This window comes from Copadichromis virginalis, linkage group LG11 (assembly GCF_057382275.1).
Source record: "Copadichromis virginalis isolate Kocher_CV1m ecotype Utaka linkage group LG11, C_Virginalis_male_GT1.1, whole genome shotgun sequence".
NCBI classification, from domain to species: Eukaryota; Metazoa; Chordata; class Actinopteri; order Cichliformes; family Cichlidae; genus Copadichromis; species Copadichromis virginalis.
In genome coordinates, this window is record NC_140628.1 from 35406640 (window position 1) to 35422279 (window position 15640).

Sequence of the window (15640 nt, forward strand, 5' to 3'; positions counted from 1 at the left end):
TCTAATTTGTCAGTCAGAATTTATTTCAAAGGGAAAACACAAGAAACAGTGAAAGGATGAAATTCCAGCCAATCTGTTTTCGGGATGCTACACGACTTGCCAATTTGTCAGCTCCACTCCAAAACAGTTCACAAAAGGGCACGCAGACTTATAAACCTCCCACACTGAGAAAAAGATTCTGGTGAAAGCAGCATACAGTAGTTCCTGTGCCCCCCTCCCATCACCATCACCACCTCCTCCTCCTCACTCCATGACTAAGTGATTTAGCCAGCTCTAGTGCAGACCGCCTCTCACTTACAATGCCTCCTTGGGTTAGTGACTGTGCGGGGAGGGTGGCAGAGAAAGAGAGAAAGCCCATTTACAATGTGGTTTACACACAGCCGCTCCCCCCACCACAGACAGCGCCCATCCTTGGATTGATGTGTGGTATGCATAGTTTTTGGGTGCAATTTGGACACCAGAGGGAGAGAGAAAGAAAGAGAGGGCAAGTGTGTGTGCACAGGGTGCAGGAGGGGGTGTGCAAGGCTCGGGCTCTGTTCGCTCGCCCTCTCTTTGAGTCAATAGTGTTCCGGCAGCTGAGGTTCTTTATGAGGGGAACAATCTGGAGGGTCTTGTCAGAGTGCCGAGCAGCTGCTGTTTTCTGGGGCGCTTCTTTCATAGACCACAGGCCTGGAGTGGGCTGGTGAATAAAGACGCACCCTCCCCACACTCTCCGCCTCACCCATCACCACTCCTACTTTCTCCAATTCCTCATCCTCCCCTAGCCACCCCACCCGCACTGCCCCTGCCCTCCACAATGCCAGATGCAGAGTGGCAAAGAGGAACATGAAGAGAGCAAGAAGACTGTTATTGTGTGCTAAACTCCCCACCGTCACCCGGGGTACCGTCCTTTACCCCGAACAATGCTTTGATGAGGTATGTGAATATCCTTTGTAACACAGACGTTATACAGTACAGCGTATTAAAACAAGAGCCAACAAATGTAGCTCAGACATATTGGCACCTGTGATTACATCTTTACATTCTGATGTGTGAGTGGAAAACTTTTTTTTTTTGTAAGAGATCACTATAAATCACAAGATTCCTGATTCAGGCTAAACTGGAAGAGGCTGAATGCAACAGAGCCTCTTGTGTTTGATTTTCATTAGCAGAACATCGAGTGTGCATTCGCTCCCTTTCGGTCATTGATTCAATTAGTCAGATCAGTCACACACACTGCCTCCCTTCTTAATACAGGGCTCAGTTACAATGTTACATTCACTAGACTATATAACTTAACATCATTTCATTCTATTCAATTCAAGCAGCCCGTTTAGAAAAGGACATCGCTGCCACCGTCGCCCCATTGTTGGCTGCCGATTGCAGAGGTGAACCTGCTGGTGTTTGGCCTCAGTTCCTGACAGGCGTCTCCTGTTTAGCTGCTGTCTGAAGGCACAAGATTCCCTGTAGTGTCCAGCTGCATGCATTTACACGTACACGCTGACACTGGGCACTCTGTGTGGTCTCTGTAACACACATATGAAGGTCGGTTAAAACAAAACATGCAGGTAAGTGTACAAAAGCTAGTGTAGAGTTTGCACAGCTCTCTCAGCTCAGAGAAAACAAAAGAGCACAGCATGTCTGTCTCTCTGGATTTTTGATAATGAAACTGTGGTTTGGAGTATGTGGAACAAATTCCTGTAATTTTACTTTTAAATGTAATTTTAAATAAAGCAGTGAAAACACTGAAACTGGTATTACATTTGTAGTAGGAGATAACAGCAGGCAACTTTTTGAGGAAAACTAGAAAAAGCTGTGAAACATGCATTAGGCACGAAAATGAGAACAGGTTGTGGTGCAGGAGGCATAAATACACAAAGGACCAGAAGAAGAACATATTAGGTGTATGAGGTACACATTTACCCTTACAGTTAAGTAACAGTTAAAAAAAATTAAGTTCAGAACAAAAACTTTGCTTTCCATAATAATCACTGCACTGCAGACACTCAGCCTACAGGTTCCAACATGGTAGTGCAACAATGCTACGCCAGAGCTAATTTCAGTGACCAGTAACTTCTGTCCTAGTCTTCGTCAATGACCATTTTCTTCTGACAAAAAAAAAAAACAACTAAAAAAAACAAAAAAAACAAGGCGACAACTAAATAATAATTTTTAAAAAACTAATGCACGAGGGAGCAGGCTCAAAAAATTGTGGTAATGTAAGCTGCTCTTGTTCGTATTTGCGCTGTTGTTCGTCCTCCAGGTTAGCTCCCCTGGCAGAGAAGACAGAAATCACAATATGCACAGACTTGGCTTCACTCAAATACAAAAACACAGTTAAAAACAATGAAAAACTAACAGAACTGTTGTTTGTGCTTCTGTATGTTAGCCTTGTTTTCGTTGCTTCGTTTGGGGTTTTTTTTGCTTCTTCCTCTTCATGGTGAAATCTGCCATTGTTCCCTTTCTTGTTAAAGCCAAATTTTAACCACACAGCATTCTACCTATTCATAGTGTCTGAGCAACTTCTGCCTTCAGTAAATTCCAGCAATCTTTTACACCACACAGCCGAAGAGCTATACAAAGGGAACAAAGACTAAAATAAAATTTGGTTTCCAGTGTAATGCGAGATTTATTTTTAAATTATTTTGCTCACACCGAGTATCTATTAGAGCTGTTAAAAAGTGAACTGATTAGCTCAGAAGTTAGTAGGTTCAGGCATCAGACTGACTTTCTGGAATAGCCATCCCCTTCAGATCATCTGCCTCAGTAACTGCATTTAAATCTTGACTGAAGCCAAATTTATTCTAATGTCGGTCTACGTCTAAGTTATTAACTGTGTCTTTTGTTGATTCTTTGTCTGCCCCCTTGTAATCTGTAATACCATTTTCTAAGTTGTTTCTAGGATGACTTCCTTTTTTTTTTTTTTTAAATCACATGCTGTGCACCACTTTGGTCAATGCCTGTTTTGTAAATCTGTTACATAAATAAATTGACCCGACTTGCTTAAGTGCTGCATATCTTTCAGCATTCATTTAATTTTTCTACCTCTTTTTTTGGCTATGATTGATTTTGTAAAAGTACTTCATATGACACAATGCAAAACTTCTTAGCAAACTTTAAGAGAGACTGTTCAGAGGTTATTTATTGTTTATGTTAAAGAAATAAAAACATGAACTTCAGCAGCAGATGCGTCTGAAGAGTTTCTGAGCACATGCATCCCTCCTACCTGAACCAGCTGAGCATGTGGCCAGCATGGCCACCATGTCGACAGTTGTGACACCAGGTAAACCAGTTATTAAACTGAGCCAGTTTGTTCTCCCTTGTCAGGTCCACTTTTTCATCTGATTTACCAGTTCCTGCAAAAAAACAAAAAAGAAATAAAATATCAGTAAAGTTATAATGTTATCCTATTATGAGCAATAAGGAGAAAAGGCTTGACACTAAATGTCCAGGTGCTACCTGTGCTTAAATGCAGATCAAAGTCCACACATTAACTCAGGTAAATGCTCAGTTAAGTGTTACAACCACTTAAGCTGCTCCAAGATGTGTGCCTGTTACTGGAAATATCAGCTGAGCATCTGTCCACATAGTCCAGTTTACCTTGGCAATTGGAAACAGGTGTGCCCATGTTCATGAGGCAGAGGGCACAGCGTGGCAGCGGTTTCCTGCAGCCAGGGCAACTTGTGACTTTTGACTTGGTGGGTGAGCCGCTGACACCATATTGGCTGAAGCCGCGGCCTTGGTGAGGTATTGTGGAGCAGCTGTAGGAGATGGACTTCCCACAGAAGTTGCAGCTCACAAACACCTGCCAAAGAACAAACACAAAGGTCGGCTGATAAGACCCGGTGAACATGAAGGTAAAACCAACAGCCGCATGCAGACCAGCTGTCTGGATTTTATTTTTAAGGAAGAGTGAGATAAGTACTTGATAATACAGCAATAATTCCAACAGGCGTAAGAGTGATTATTGGAATTTCAGCAATGCAATGAAGCACTGCCAAGATTTAGCTTAGATGTAATCACATGTTAAAAAACCCTTTAATACCAGAATCTATTGAAAAAAACATTAATTACTTAAAAAAAATATCAACCAATGTGGAGTATGCATAGTATCAGGAACAGATTTCTCCAATACAAAAGGAGAAACAGCACAGACTATACTGACTATACCACCAGGTTTTATGACAAGAAACAGAGGAGAGCTGTGGGTGTTATGAGCTTGGTACAAACTCTACTTGTAGTGTAATAAACAGCACAACCGTCCTACTTTCATATAAGGGTAGTTGTACGTAATACAGTAAGAAACAAGAACAAACACAGAAACAAGACAGACTGCTTTGAGCGTGCAGGTGCTGGATCACGTCACGTGATTTTATGACAGGACACTTTAACACTGTTTTACTGAGAGAATAAAAACGTATCAAATTTCACCTCTAACGTTTTTTTAACTAAACAACAACAACAACAACTGTACGGTGATGAAATATGTCAATGCTGGTACTAATATCAAATTTATAAAAACTGGCATTTCATGGGTTGACAATAGCTTTAACCCACTTCATCTTTCAAATCTTCCTGAAACAAAGCAAAGCGACTGAGTCGATTCTTTGGGATGACACTATAGTGCCAAAAAAAGACTGTAACCATCCTCCAATCGGGGGATGTACAACTTGTCCTGTCCCTCCATGGTTGAAGTCTGTAAAGTCCAAACAGCAAAATGCAGAAGTGACAGAATCGACTGTTCCTGTAATGGCTGTGGTTGCTCTAAAATCAAGTACTAGTTCTATCTTAAAATGTACAAAAAAGCCAGGAAAGCCTGGTTTTTACAGATAGTTTTACCTTAACAACAACTGTAAAGTGGGTGTTTTACTAGTCTGTTAGCACGAATTTCAAGACTTCAAAATACACAAGTCCAAAACCACGAATCAGGTCAATGTGGCTACTTCCATCATTCATATACAGTCTATGTTAAACTCTTATCATTTTCAGATAATATAATGTCACCACGGAATCAGTCAATAACTTGATTTTGTGATGAACCACTATACCACATTCTTTCCCTTCACATCTCAATGCACAGTTGGAGATGGCACTCCCTCTCTGGTTCTTGCCGTTTTTAGCATATTTCAAACCTATGCATTGAGCGGTTGGAATCTGAGATGTGGGTGAAGTTACACTATATCGATTTCAGCATTAAATCACCTGGGCTAGTGGTTTGGAGCTGGGGTCCAGCTTGCCTCTGTGGATATCAAACTCAGCTCGTTTGTGCCAGAATCTCCAAGCGTCCAGCAGGTTGCGGTAGTTTTCAATCCAACACTGGACTCGAGGGTCTTTCAGCACTTCGCCCGGAGAACCCTGTAGAGAGAGATTATTTAGGCTTGTAAGACATTTCAACTTCAGCGGGGGTTCTGCTTGGGAAGGCAGCCATGCCCTTTCTTCTCATCTCTACTAGTTAAATATGTATGTGAGGTACGACATTTCTGTAGCTGTAGGCAGCTTTTGTCTTTTCACAAGCAGGTTAGAACAAGAAAATAAAATGAAGAAAACCCAGAGAGCTGTTTTACAGCATGAAAGGTTACAAACCTGTTCAGCCACTTTGATGTCTCTAGTGTTACTGTACCAGAAACAAGTGCACAGCAGCAAGCAGCTCCACCGAGGCTGTTACTTGTATTGTTACAGTAGGTGTTAGCTGTGAACTTTCACAAACAAAGAGGCAAGTTTTAGCATGTGCACTGATCTTTCAAAGTGTATGGTCAGACAGACAGCTCCTTTCTCTTTATTTGATGCACTCTAGTGTTTGTTTAATTATGAGAGTAGTTCACAACAGCCAGAATGAGAAAATTAGAATGAGGGCAGCATAGTTTTTAGACACAGTGGCAGCTTTCACATATGCACTGCAGGGACAGGGTTGCACTCGAGAATGCAAAAGTCCGATCATATCAGACTATCTGATGTGTGGTTATATTTCAGGGCATTCACCACTGCCTCCTTTGTGCTACTCAGCTTCCATAACTAAACCACATGTAGTACTTATGACACATGTAGTACTTATGCAAAAAACATCCAATTCTGGATGTTTTTGCATTCATATTAGTGTTTCTCAAACAAACTCTGTGAGAGCAAACCATCCAAGTATGATGCAAGAAATTAACACCATCTATCATTAATTTACTAAACATGCTCGTATTTTGAAAGTTCAGTCACTGCCAACCATCTTGCTCTGAAATATCCTCCTTCCAGCTGGTGGGCCACTCTGACCAGGCCAGCAGGTGGAGAGCTGGTTGACATACACCGACATAAAGCTAACTTGACAGCAGAACAGAATAAGAACTAACATCGCCAACTGCAGTCCAAAAAGGTGGAACTGAATTTTTTGACACAAAATAGTTAAAAATTAAAATATGCAAAATGCAAAAGAAAGAGAATAAATTGTGAGAATAAATTTCCGTACAACAATCAGAGCGCAAATCTGTGCCAAAAGCTATTTGCTCAGTCTGACGTACTTGTGTGTACTGGTTTATTTTGCTTTGTGTATCTGTGTGTGTGTATTATTTGTCTGGCTGACAGAGCTACTGTTCATCTTGACAAAGAAACTTATACTATAGAGGCTCATTCTCAAATCTCATGTGCCCTCTCCACTCTAAGCAGGTTTGTGTGAATGAGTGTAAAAATAAGCAGTTCTGTGTAATTTGTCTCTGTACCTTCAGCATGCAGAAGCTGGCAGTCTGGACATCACCAGTTCGGTCCACATAGCTCTCCATAAGATCCACGCCATCTTTAGTTAGTCCGGTGAGCAAAATGCCCTCCAGGTTGCCCGCCTCCTTCATCTCAAGGGTTAGTCTGTCTATGTATCGTGGCAGCTGCAGCAGAGATCCAAAGTTAGCAAACAGCGATATATTCAGACTATATCTGCTGCTGAAAGCTTCACTCTGCAGTTACCTGTGCATCATTGAGAAACATACAGGCAAAGGCCACTCGGTCTCTCACAGCCACGCTGCTCTCATACTGAAACACAAACAAAGAATCATATCTTCCCTTTTAATATCTGTCTCTCTGTCACTATTTGGAGGGGGTGAAGCTTCAGTATAGTGGATACTTTTTACATTAAAGAGTCAAAGTCTTCCTACTGAAACTGGCACAGAAAACTGTGTTTGTGACCCTGTTCTGACCCACAGTGCTGCGAGAAATAAATCATCTGTGACAAATAATCAATTCTCAAAGCAAAGATGGCAAGAAACAAAGTCAAAGTGACTGCATAAATCCTCTTATCACTTTCTGCCAGGAAAAGGTCTACAGACATAAATAACAGTGAGAGGAGCCAGAGGCCAGAATCTGAGCAGCTGCAGGAGGAAAAAAGCAGAAACCAACACTGTGTTCTGGGCACAGACTCCTTTTTCATAGAGGTGTTTTATGACGGAAACGTAAAACATCTTTTCCTGTGCACCTGAGGATTTTCCCACTAAACACCACTGGAGTATTACCCGAGTATTCATCACTGCATTAAGAATGCCTGACTGCTTTTATGAAGTGGGAACAAAAGGGCCACTGTTGAGAAAAGTGTGCTTAGAAAAAAAAAAGTTTTTTTTTCTAGCGTTCAAATGTTCGTGATATTAAAGAGATCCAATACCAGCACGCCATCGTAGGCTCCAGGCTCACTGGTGAGAAAGGCAAACATGATGCAGAGGTAGGGGTTCTTCAGCTGCAGCCTCAGAGAGCTGCACATCTCTCTCCACAGGGACGACTTTTCGTCAGTGTAGCCTGACAGAGCCATGGCAACCACATTCAGGTTCAGGTCACCTGTGAGTAATATGAAGTGAAAGAAGCAGATTTATTTACAGTCTGTAGTCTTCACTGTAAGAGCAGCACATCTGAAAAAGAGGATGAAGCTATTTTCACAAATGAAGCCAGATTAATGTTGGAAAAAACATGTCAGAATATTTTCCACAGTTGTCCTTTCGCACATGTAGCACCCAGCAGGAAGTAATCTGCTTCGGACACATCCTCACTACTGGAAATGTTCGGCTCAGTTTAGGGGTAGAGCTTGCAGAAAGCAGAACACTTGACACCCACTCATTGGACACAAATGGACAAAACATTGGGAAGCTGGCAGGTTAGGTCCATTTAAACTCTGCTCTTACTGCAGTGGGCATTTTAGTTGTCATACATGAGGTAATATGTAAAAGTGCTCACGGCTGCAGTGCATGTGTGAAAAAGGTTATGGCAGCTGTTCAAGGTGATGTTTTATTGCTTGGAGGGGGGAAAAAGTGTCCTACTTTTCTTTTTTTTAAGGTTAACCTATCCAAAACCAGCTCCATATCCCTTTTGTTATACCGTGGGCTTTAGTTCAAATTTAAACTGCAATTTCTTGCTAAAGAAAAGAACTTTTAATGACTTTGCCTCCCAACGTAAGACCTATCATAAACCCTAACAGAAGTCTCTATACAACACAGTTTTTATTACATATTATTACCTCTAGATATATGACCGGGTGAGGCTCGGAAAATACCTAACTGAACTACTCTGGTATAACAAAATGTTGGTTTAAGGTTGTACATTGGAATCAATACATTGTAAGTTAGAGCTGCAACGTTGAAAGTCCTGAGATGGCTCTGTTGACACATCTTATCTAATGAATCACCCTGTCAGTCTTACTCAGGAAGCACTCATTAGTGCACACAACAGAAAAGCGTTTGACCTACATTGGTGTAATTTTTTTCCTCAGTTAAGGCGTGTGTAAACAGCAGCCTTCTCTCTCCATTTTCATTAAACTTGTGTAAAAAAACGTGTTTCCTGCTGTTACATTAATGAAATTCCCCTTTTTTCAAAGACTTCATTTCATTTTTCAAGAGTTTGCTTGATGTCGAACACAATTTTCATCAATAACTGCTTGTTCAAATTAAACAAGCCAACATGGAAGTAATAGAAAAGCTGTGATTAGGATTTTATCATTGTTTTCTTACATTTTAAAGGCCAAACAATTACAATTACATATACTTGATACATGTACAGTTATGTAGTCTGTCTAAAGTATCTCCCCTTATTAAATTACTTTCTCTCGCCTTCCTCTCATCCCTAAAAGCTCACCTTTCTCTGCCATGGCTCCCTTGTTGAGGATCTGGATTGCCCGCCGGATGTCCAGGTTGAACAGAGCGACAGCAGCCGCCCGCTCCCACTCGTGTTCCTGTTCCAGTGATCGCAGGAAGTTCTCCACATCTGTGTCAGTCCCCCTGCTGATCCAGCCACAGAGCCGCAAGGCAAGGCAGCGCTCCTCGCTGTGGTACCGCGGCACATCTGTCTGCCGGTCCGAGCCACTCCAACACCTGCGGCTTTCGGTTGTCCCTTTGGGACCACAAACACAGGAAGTCAGTTTTTCAGTGTATGAAATTTCAAATAAACACAGTTACTGTGAAGTGTCCTGTGGCACAGACAATCAGTTGGTTATTTGTTTTACCTGAGGTTGTCTTGACAATGTTCTTAATCCCAGAATAAACCACAGACTGTACGTTCCCCTGAAGTTTTAGCTCCATATCCTCCGCACACTGTTTCATATGTGATACTTGCATAGGAAACAGTAACAGTGTGCAGTCCATGCAACATAATACAGGCACATAACAAGGCATCTACAACATTAATCATTAATTATTTTTGTCCTTTGAACAAGGACAAAAATAAATAATGTGTTAATATTTTTACTATGGTTATAAATCGTTTTCATTCATTCATTTTTTTCCTAGTTATTCAAGCCTTGCCTAGAGTGACATTATGTCCCACCAGGGGGCGCTGCCCCACATTTTAATCTATCACCATCTGAGGATGTTCAGAAGCATTCAATGTATTTATTTAACCTCCTAGGACCTGGCGTCCACATATGTGGACATCACATTTTGGGTTATTTAGACCAAAATGCTCAATTTTGCTCTACAAGGGCCCGATATCCACTTACGAGGACATTATACTGCTACTGTTCTATCAAAACTTTAAAGGAATATCCTCATATGTGGAACTCATTTTTCTTAGAAACAAAAATTAGGTAAAAAAAAAAAAAAAGAAAATCTGGTAATTCTTTGTTTTTACATTCATCAGGTCCCAATCAGCCCAAATATCAAAGAGAAATTAAAAATGCATGCCGTGGCAGAGTTCGGGTCTTAAGAGGTTAAATGCAACCAAAAATGATTCAAAACCTAATTAATCAGTGAATCAACATTAATAACTCAATTTGGAAGTAATTTTACAATCCTTTTTGACTTTACTTGCCAAATGTTCGATAAGAAGATTGAAAGCTCTCGAAAGGTGTTATTATGCCCATTATAGGCTTTATATGATAACCTTTTTAAACATTGAATTCTTTACTCAACTAAATTAAAAGGTTACATTTTGATGTAATAATAATAATAATAATACAAATCTCTACTCTATATAGTCTTTAGAGGAGAAACCTTCAGATGAGGAGAACCATCATCAGAGCAATGAAGCACTTCACTGCTGCTTTGTAAAGTAATAAAAATAACCTGCCCTGCATACAGTTTCAACAGGTGGCTGACTGTTTATCTCTGCCATTAAACAGATTATCAATAAGCCATCATGCAGCTATTTCCATCATTTTATCACCTGAAAGGATATAGAACAGATCATGCCATAAAGACTTAAGTTGGGGATCCTTCCCACCCGCCAGCAAATGGTTCCTCCACACCTGGACGGTATCTTGTCCGTACCTGGACTGAGCCCTTTCCCTCATTTTAGTAGCAATGTCTTTCTCGATCAAACTCTCCACTCCCTCAGCTGAATCCTCAACACACTCGTACAAGTGTCTGCCACACGCCCACATGAGAGAAGTTGTGGAGCTCCATGCCAGTGAGATACGTTCAAACACCGTGAAGTCAGTCATGACACGGTTGGTTGCTGACACCACCACCATGCGGTTCTGGGAGGACTGGTGCCAAGCAAAGCTGCCAATCTGACTTTCACAGGGCTGCACACTGCGCTCAATGATGGTGGGCTCCGTCTCATCACCTATGGGCGTGGGAGTGTGCTGCATGTCGTACAGGCGGATAATGTTGCTGTCACGTGTCAGCGTGGCCAGTAGGCCAGTACGGGTTGGACACCATGCCACCTGAGAACAAAATGCAGAATTTTATCAGCTATAATAAGAAGACTTCTACTGAATAAGCATGCCCTGACTGAGCTTATATAAACCTTTTTAATGCATCTTAATCTTGTTTTTGATATCATTTATTCCCTCTTTTTTCATTTAAATGAAACAGGACTTGGTGATAAAAAAAAAAAAAAAGTAAAGAGTTTAAAATTATGTGAGCATTTCATCACTCTGTCTTTGAACATTTAGGCCAGGGGTGTCCAATCCAAGCCTCGATGGCCAGTGTCCTGTAGGTTTTAGATGTGTCCTTGATCCAACACAGCTGATTCAAATGGCTAAATTACCACCTCAACATGTCTTGAAGCTCTCCAGAGGCCTGGTTATGAACTAATCATTTGATTCAGGCGTCTTGACCCAGGGTGATATCTAAAACCTGAAGGACACTGGGGCTTGAGGCCTGGAGTTAGACACGCCTGATTGAGGCAATCTAAAATTGACAGGTTACAAACAAGCTGACATCTTATTTTCTCATAGAACCAGTGGTTCTCAGAATGTGGGGCATTGAGCAACTGCAGGAGAGGCATGGAATGACCAGAGGTTATTCCCTGAAAAATCAATCTGTGCCTCCCACTTGACCCTGCCAGAATCAGCTAACTGGTACAACAATTTTAGTATATGTAATGCAGCCACACAGAATAGTACCTTAATAGTAAGAAAATATTTTGCCAAGTTACAAACAAAAAAATTTCCAGCATCTTTGACCCTCATAACTTCATGAGAAAATGAGATAACCACATGAAAATTTCAGAGATAAAAATAAACAAACTGTGTGTTTTTTTTAACTGCAATTGAATCAACTTTAAACCCACTCATTGTCATGATTTTAGTTCCTTAAGTATTTTCAAATTCCGGGTTGTAAAATATGATCATGTCACATCATTTTTGACACAGGAGTCACAGCCAGATAAGAAGCCATATGTCATATGCTATCACTTGTTTTTAAACCAGCCACTTGTCATGCTGACCTTTATTTCACTGAAACTGAACTTGCAAACTTTGCGATGTTAATAAATGCAGAAGGCTGAACATTTACATGGCCAATACACAAAGCTAGTATATTAGTGCATCCTTATTACTGTGGCCTTTAGTTCGTTTTCTAACAAACACCATCCTACCTTTGTGAGTGGCTTGGGCTGCTCCGTCAGTGTGAGCACAGGCTTTTCAAATTTCCTCAGATCCCAAATGGCCACCTGCCCCTCAAAGAAAGAGGCCACGCGGTCATGGAAGTGCGGGTCAACTGTCACACCTTGGATGGCTTTTGTGTTTACAAACGTTTTCTGACTTGTGTTTCTCAGGTCAAATATTGCCAGGTTCCTGTGCATGCCTGCCAGCAATAGCTTTGGGTCACGGAGCAGCCAGCAAAGCGAGAGGCAAGCATCATTCTGGCCTAACTCATACAATGGCTTGGTCACCACTGTGCTAGAGTCCAAATCGACAGATGAAAGGCGAATCTTCTCAGCTGCTACACTGGTCTCTGGGGACAACTTACTGCTGATGTCCCATATGAGGACAGAGAAATCTGCTCTGTGCTTGTCTAACCCAGCAGCCAACAAGTTGCTGTCCACGGGATTCCAAGCTAAAGTGTTGCACTGGCGGGCGTGTTTGGGCACAAACTCTTTCCCCACCAGCTCTTTGCATGCAGAGTTGTGGCTCTGGCCCAAGCTGGTAAGCACAACTCTGCCGTTGGCTTGGCCAACGGCAAGTAAACACTCCGGCTCGTGCTTGGGGTACCAGGCCACACATTTCATATAAGGGGTGTCCGAGTTGATGGCCAGTAATGTAGCAGCAGTTTCCTCGGAGAGTGGTAGGGTGCCAGCCTTGGCTTCTGTGCTGCCCACAGGTCCGATCCGGTACAGTCCCAGTTCGGAGTCGCAGATGACGTAGCGGTCCGGGTGGTGGGGGGACCACAGGATGTCGGGTTTGGAACCGCTCATGATTCAGACGCTAGTAGATTTTCAGGGAAGTTTAACCTCTCCAGCCTGAAAATACGGCAGATTATCACACAAATGAGCAAATGAACAAAGGTCAGAGACTGCGCAGAAATATTAGGCAACCCCCGAGTGCAGTGGTCGCAAGGTGGACAACAGACAGCTCTGAGAAATCTTTTTAACATGTTAAAGTAATGATACACTGAACCAAACCGTCAACATAACCTGAGCTCTGTGTGGAAGTGTAGCACAGTTGGTTTGAATTTAACGCCCAGCATGTTAAAAAGTTGCCGTGGGCAGTTATAGTACTACTTTTAAGTTTGTTGACATGCTAGCTAAACTAAGCTAATGCTAACAGGTAAAGGGAGAGCAAGCGCGTGACCGTTTCGCTCGCGCCAGTTTAACCAGCACTCGAAAACATCTGTTTGAGCACTTCGAGAAGAGGTTTTACTTACATAAACACAACAAAGACGATTTATAGGAATGCACGAGATACAGCTTGAAATACACATGGCAACCTGGAGCCAAAGCGGATGTTGTGTGTTACACCAAAACACGTCCGTGTTATTAGCAACGTCAGCTACTTCATGTTCCGCTAAAGATGCGGTTTACCAGCAGAGGGTGCTAAGTGAATAAAAAAGAAAGAGAAAAGACGTCAACGAAATCAGACAGTTTTATATAAGGAATTAGGCTATTTCAGATAATCACTATTTAAGTTAATTAATTTATTAAATATATTTAAACAATACGAGTTGAGTTGTCGGACTGACAATGTTACTGAAATGAGGTCGATTTCTGCGCTGTACAAGAGTATCATACGACCACAATTCATCTGCTTTTCACATTAGTGGGGGAGAGTGGAAAAGGCAAGAGAACGAAATTCATTTGGGATTTTTTTTGCACAACAAGCTATTTTCCTTAGTAACCAACCCATGATAGCCAGAAAACTGACAAGTTTGTTAAGAAAAAAAAGATGCCGAGAAAAAAATACTTTAAGATTATTTTATCCCTGCAAACTAATGTAGTTTGCTTTATTTTATGTTGGCAGTGGTTTTTAGATGCATTATTTATGGGTTGAAGTGATGACTATTGCAAATGCTATTTATCTCTAAAATCTAAATGATTTTAGTGCACGGACTCAATGCGCACAAGACTTTCATGGGATCCCTTCTGTCAGGCATGAAGCGCTGCACTGGACTAAAATGTTGGAGCTGCACCAGGGAGGGCCCCCGGCTACAAACACTCTCACACACACAGCACATCAGCTCATGCGATGGTCCTCAGTTTATCTCAGTCTGGTTTATAGGGACCCCGGGTTCTGCGGAGAAATGCCTCTCAAAGAGCTGACTGGACTACAAACACTGGCTGCAGCTAAATGAGATTCGAGGTAATAATATATATATATATATATATTTGCTTTGTTTGTAAAACTTTTTTGCAAAGTAGTGAACCTCGTGGTGTCACAGTTTGAATGGCAACTTCAGTTTTTTTTGCACTCCAGTCTAGGTATGTTGCTGTGTCCTTTTCTCAATCACCTGGCAGAGGTTTAACTTTATATGAAGATATTGTTTAGATTCTGCAGCATTTGTAACTTATTAACAGAAAAGTATTTGCACAGATTATTCTGGTTTTACACACATTTACATATTGTTGGCACTGTAATATAGTAAGTATTTGAGAAAGCGCATTATCAGTAGGAGGAACGGTGTCATCTAAGCAAATTAATACCATTAGAATTGCTGCCATTTCTGTGAAATGCAGAACACAGCTCCCTTTTTTGGGATCTGCAACTGGGTGTGGTTAGCAGTGTCCATGATAGTAAAAGGAATCCTATTAAAAATGAAATAACCCATTGTGCTTTCATACACTGCTTTCCCCCCTAACATTCTCCTCTTTTCTCTGTTAGGATGTTGCTGAAGGGAAACCTGAGCAGAGGAGTCGGGGTCTGCCTTCTGCTGCTGGCTCTCCTACACAAGGCCACAGGCCAGAGGAGAAAGACAGGGCGCAGGAACAACTACAGGCTGCAAGATGAGGGAAGAAATGGTAATTTTTAGATGAGGTCTCCACATGCTGGTGGTGAAAGTCACTATGTTGCACTGAGGGAACAAATTGTTGAGTGAGGGATGGTGAAATCAGGCCAGTGAAATGGTTGAGTCATCAAATTTTAAGTAAAAAAAAAAACTACACGAGAATTTCTTAAGTCATCCACCCACAATGCCTTCCTTTAAGTGTCTTTTTTTAAATGTAAAAAAAATGGATGGATTATGGATGGATACATGTGGCAATTTGATTTCATTTAGTACAAAAACAAACACCACTAACTCTGATCCCATTGCAGCTGAAGTGAGGAACTGCAACTAAAGTAACTGTAAGTTCTAAGGTTGGAAGTTGACAATCTGGGGTCTTTCACTTGGTCCTTGAGCCTTTACTGGACAGTTTTAGTAATGTAGAACTACTCAAAACTGTTGCTTTAATTTTCCACAAGATGCACTTACACTGACTTGCCACAACATTAAGTCTCTGTATTTATTATTTATTGTGTAGCTTCCCTTCATGCTGCCAAAACAGCTCAGGACACAAG

The 15640-nt window shown here is 41.5% G+C and overlaps 2 protein-coding genes across 4 annotated transcripts in view; one reads left to right on the plus strand and one right to left on the minus strand.

Annotated features, from left to right (window-relative positions):
• Positions 1 to 13596, minus strand: mios (missing oocyte, meiosis regulator, homolog (Drosophila)). The gene is made up of 12 exons (XM_085472199.1): positions 13515 to 13596; positions 12247 to 13110; positions 10600 to 11089; positions 9431 to 9529; positions 9064 to 9318; positions 7607 to 7776; positions 6919 to 6984; positions 6681 to 6839; positions 5182 to 5334; positions 3580 to 3784; positions 3206 to 3335; positions 1 to 1505 (listed from the first exon to the last, which is right to left on the minus strand). The coding sequence occupies exons 2-12, from the start codon at positions 13063 to 13065 to the stop codon at positions 1415 to 1417; spliced, it is 2637 nt and encodes an 878-aa protein (XP_085328325.1). The 5' UTR covers positions 13066 to 13110; positions 13515 to 13596; the 3' UTR covers positions 1 to 1414.
• col28a1b (collagen, type XXVIII, alpha 1b) overlaps positions 12708 to 15640 on the plus strand; it is a 25906-nt gene continuing 22973 nt past the window's right edge. For 2 of the 3 annotated variants that reach the window (XM_085472196.1, XM_085472197.1), the window contains exons 1-2: positions 13696 to 14446; positions 14966 to 15102. In XM_085472196.1, coding sequence (XP_085328322.1) covers positions 14967 to 15102 — 136 coding nt within the window. In that variant the 5' untranslated portion in view covers positions 13696 to 14446; position 14966. Of the gene's footprint in view, positions 13156 to 13695; positions 14447 to 14965; positions 15103 to 15640 lie in introns of those variants that run through there. The other variant, XM_085472195.1, reaches the window with a different exon arrangement.

Bases quoted from the DNA above. Each gene is read 5' to 3' on its own strand.
- mios (XM_085472199.1), bottom strand. From the start codon at position 13,065: ATGAGCGGTTCCAAACCCGACATCCTGTGGTCCCCCCACCACCCGGAC. The intron at 9,319-9,430 runs GTAAAACAAATA...GTGGTCCCAAAG, and splicing joins CATTGTCAAGACAACCTCAG to GGACAACCGAAAGCCGCAGG. The intron at 5,335-6,680 runs GTACAGAGACAA...CTCTCTCTACAG, and splicing joins CCAGCTTCTGCATGCTGAAG to GGTTCTCCGGGCGAAGTGCT.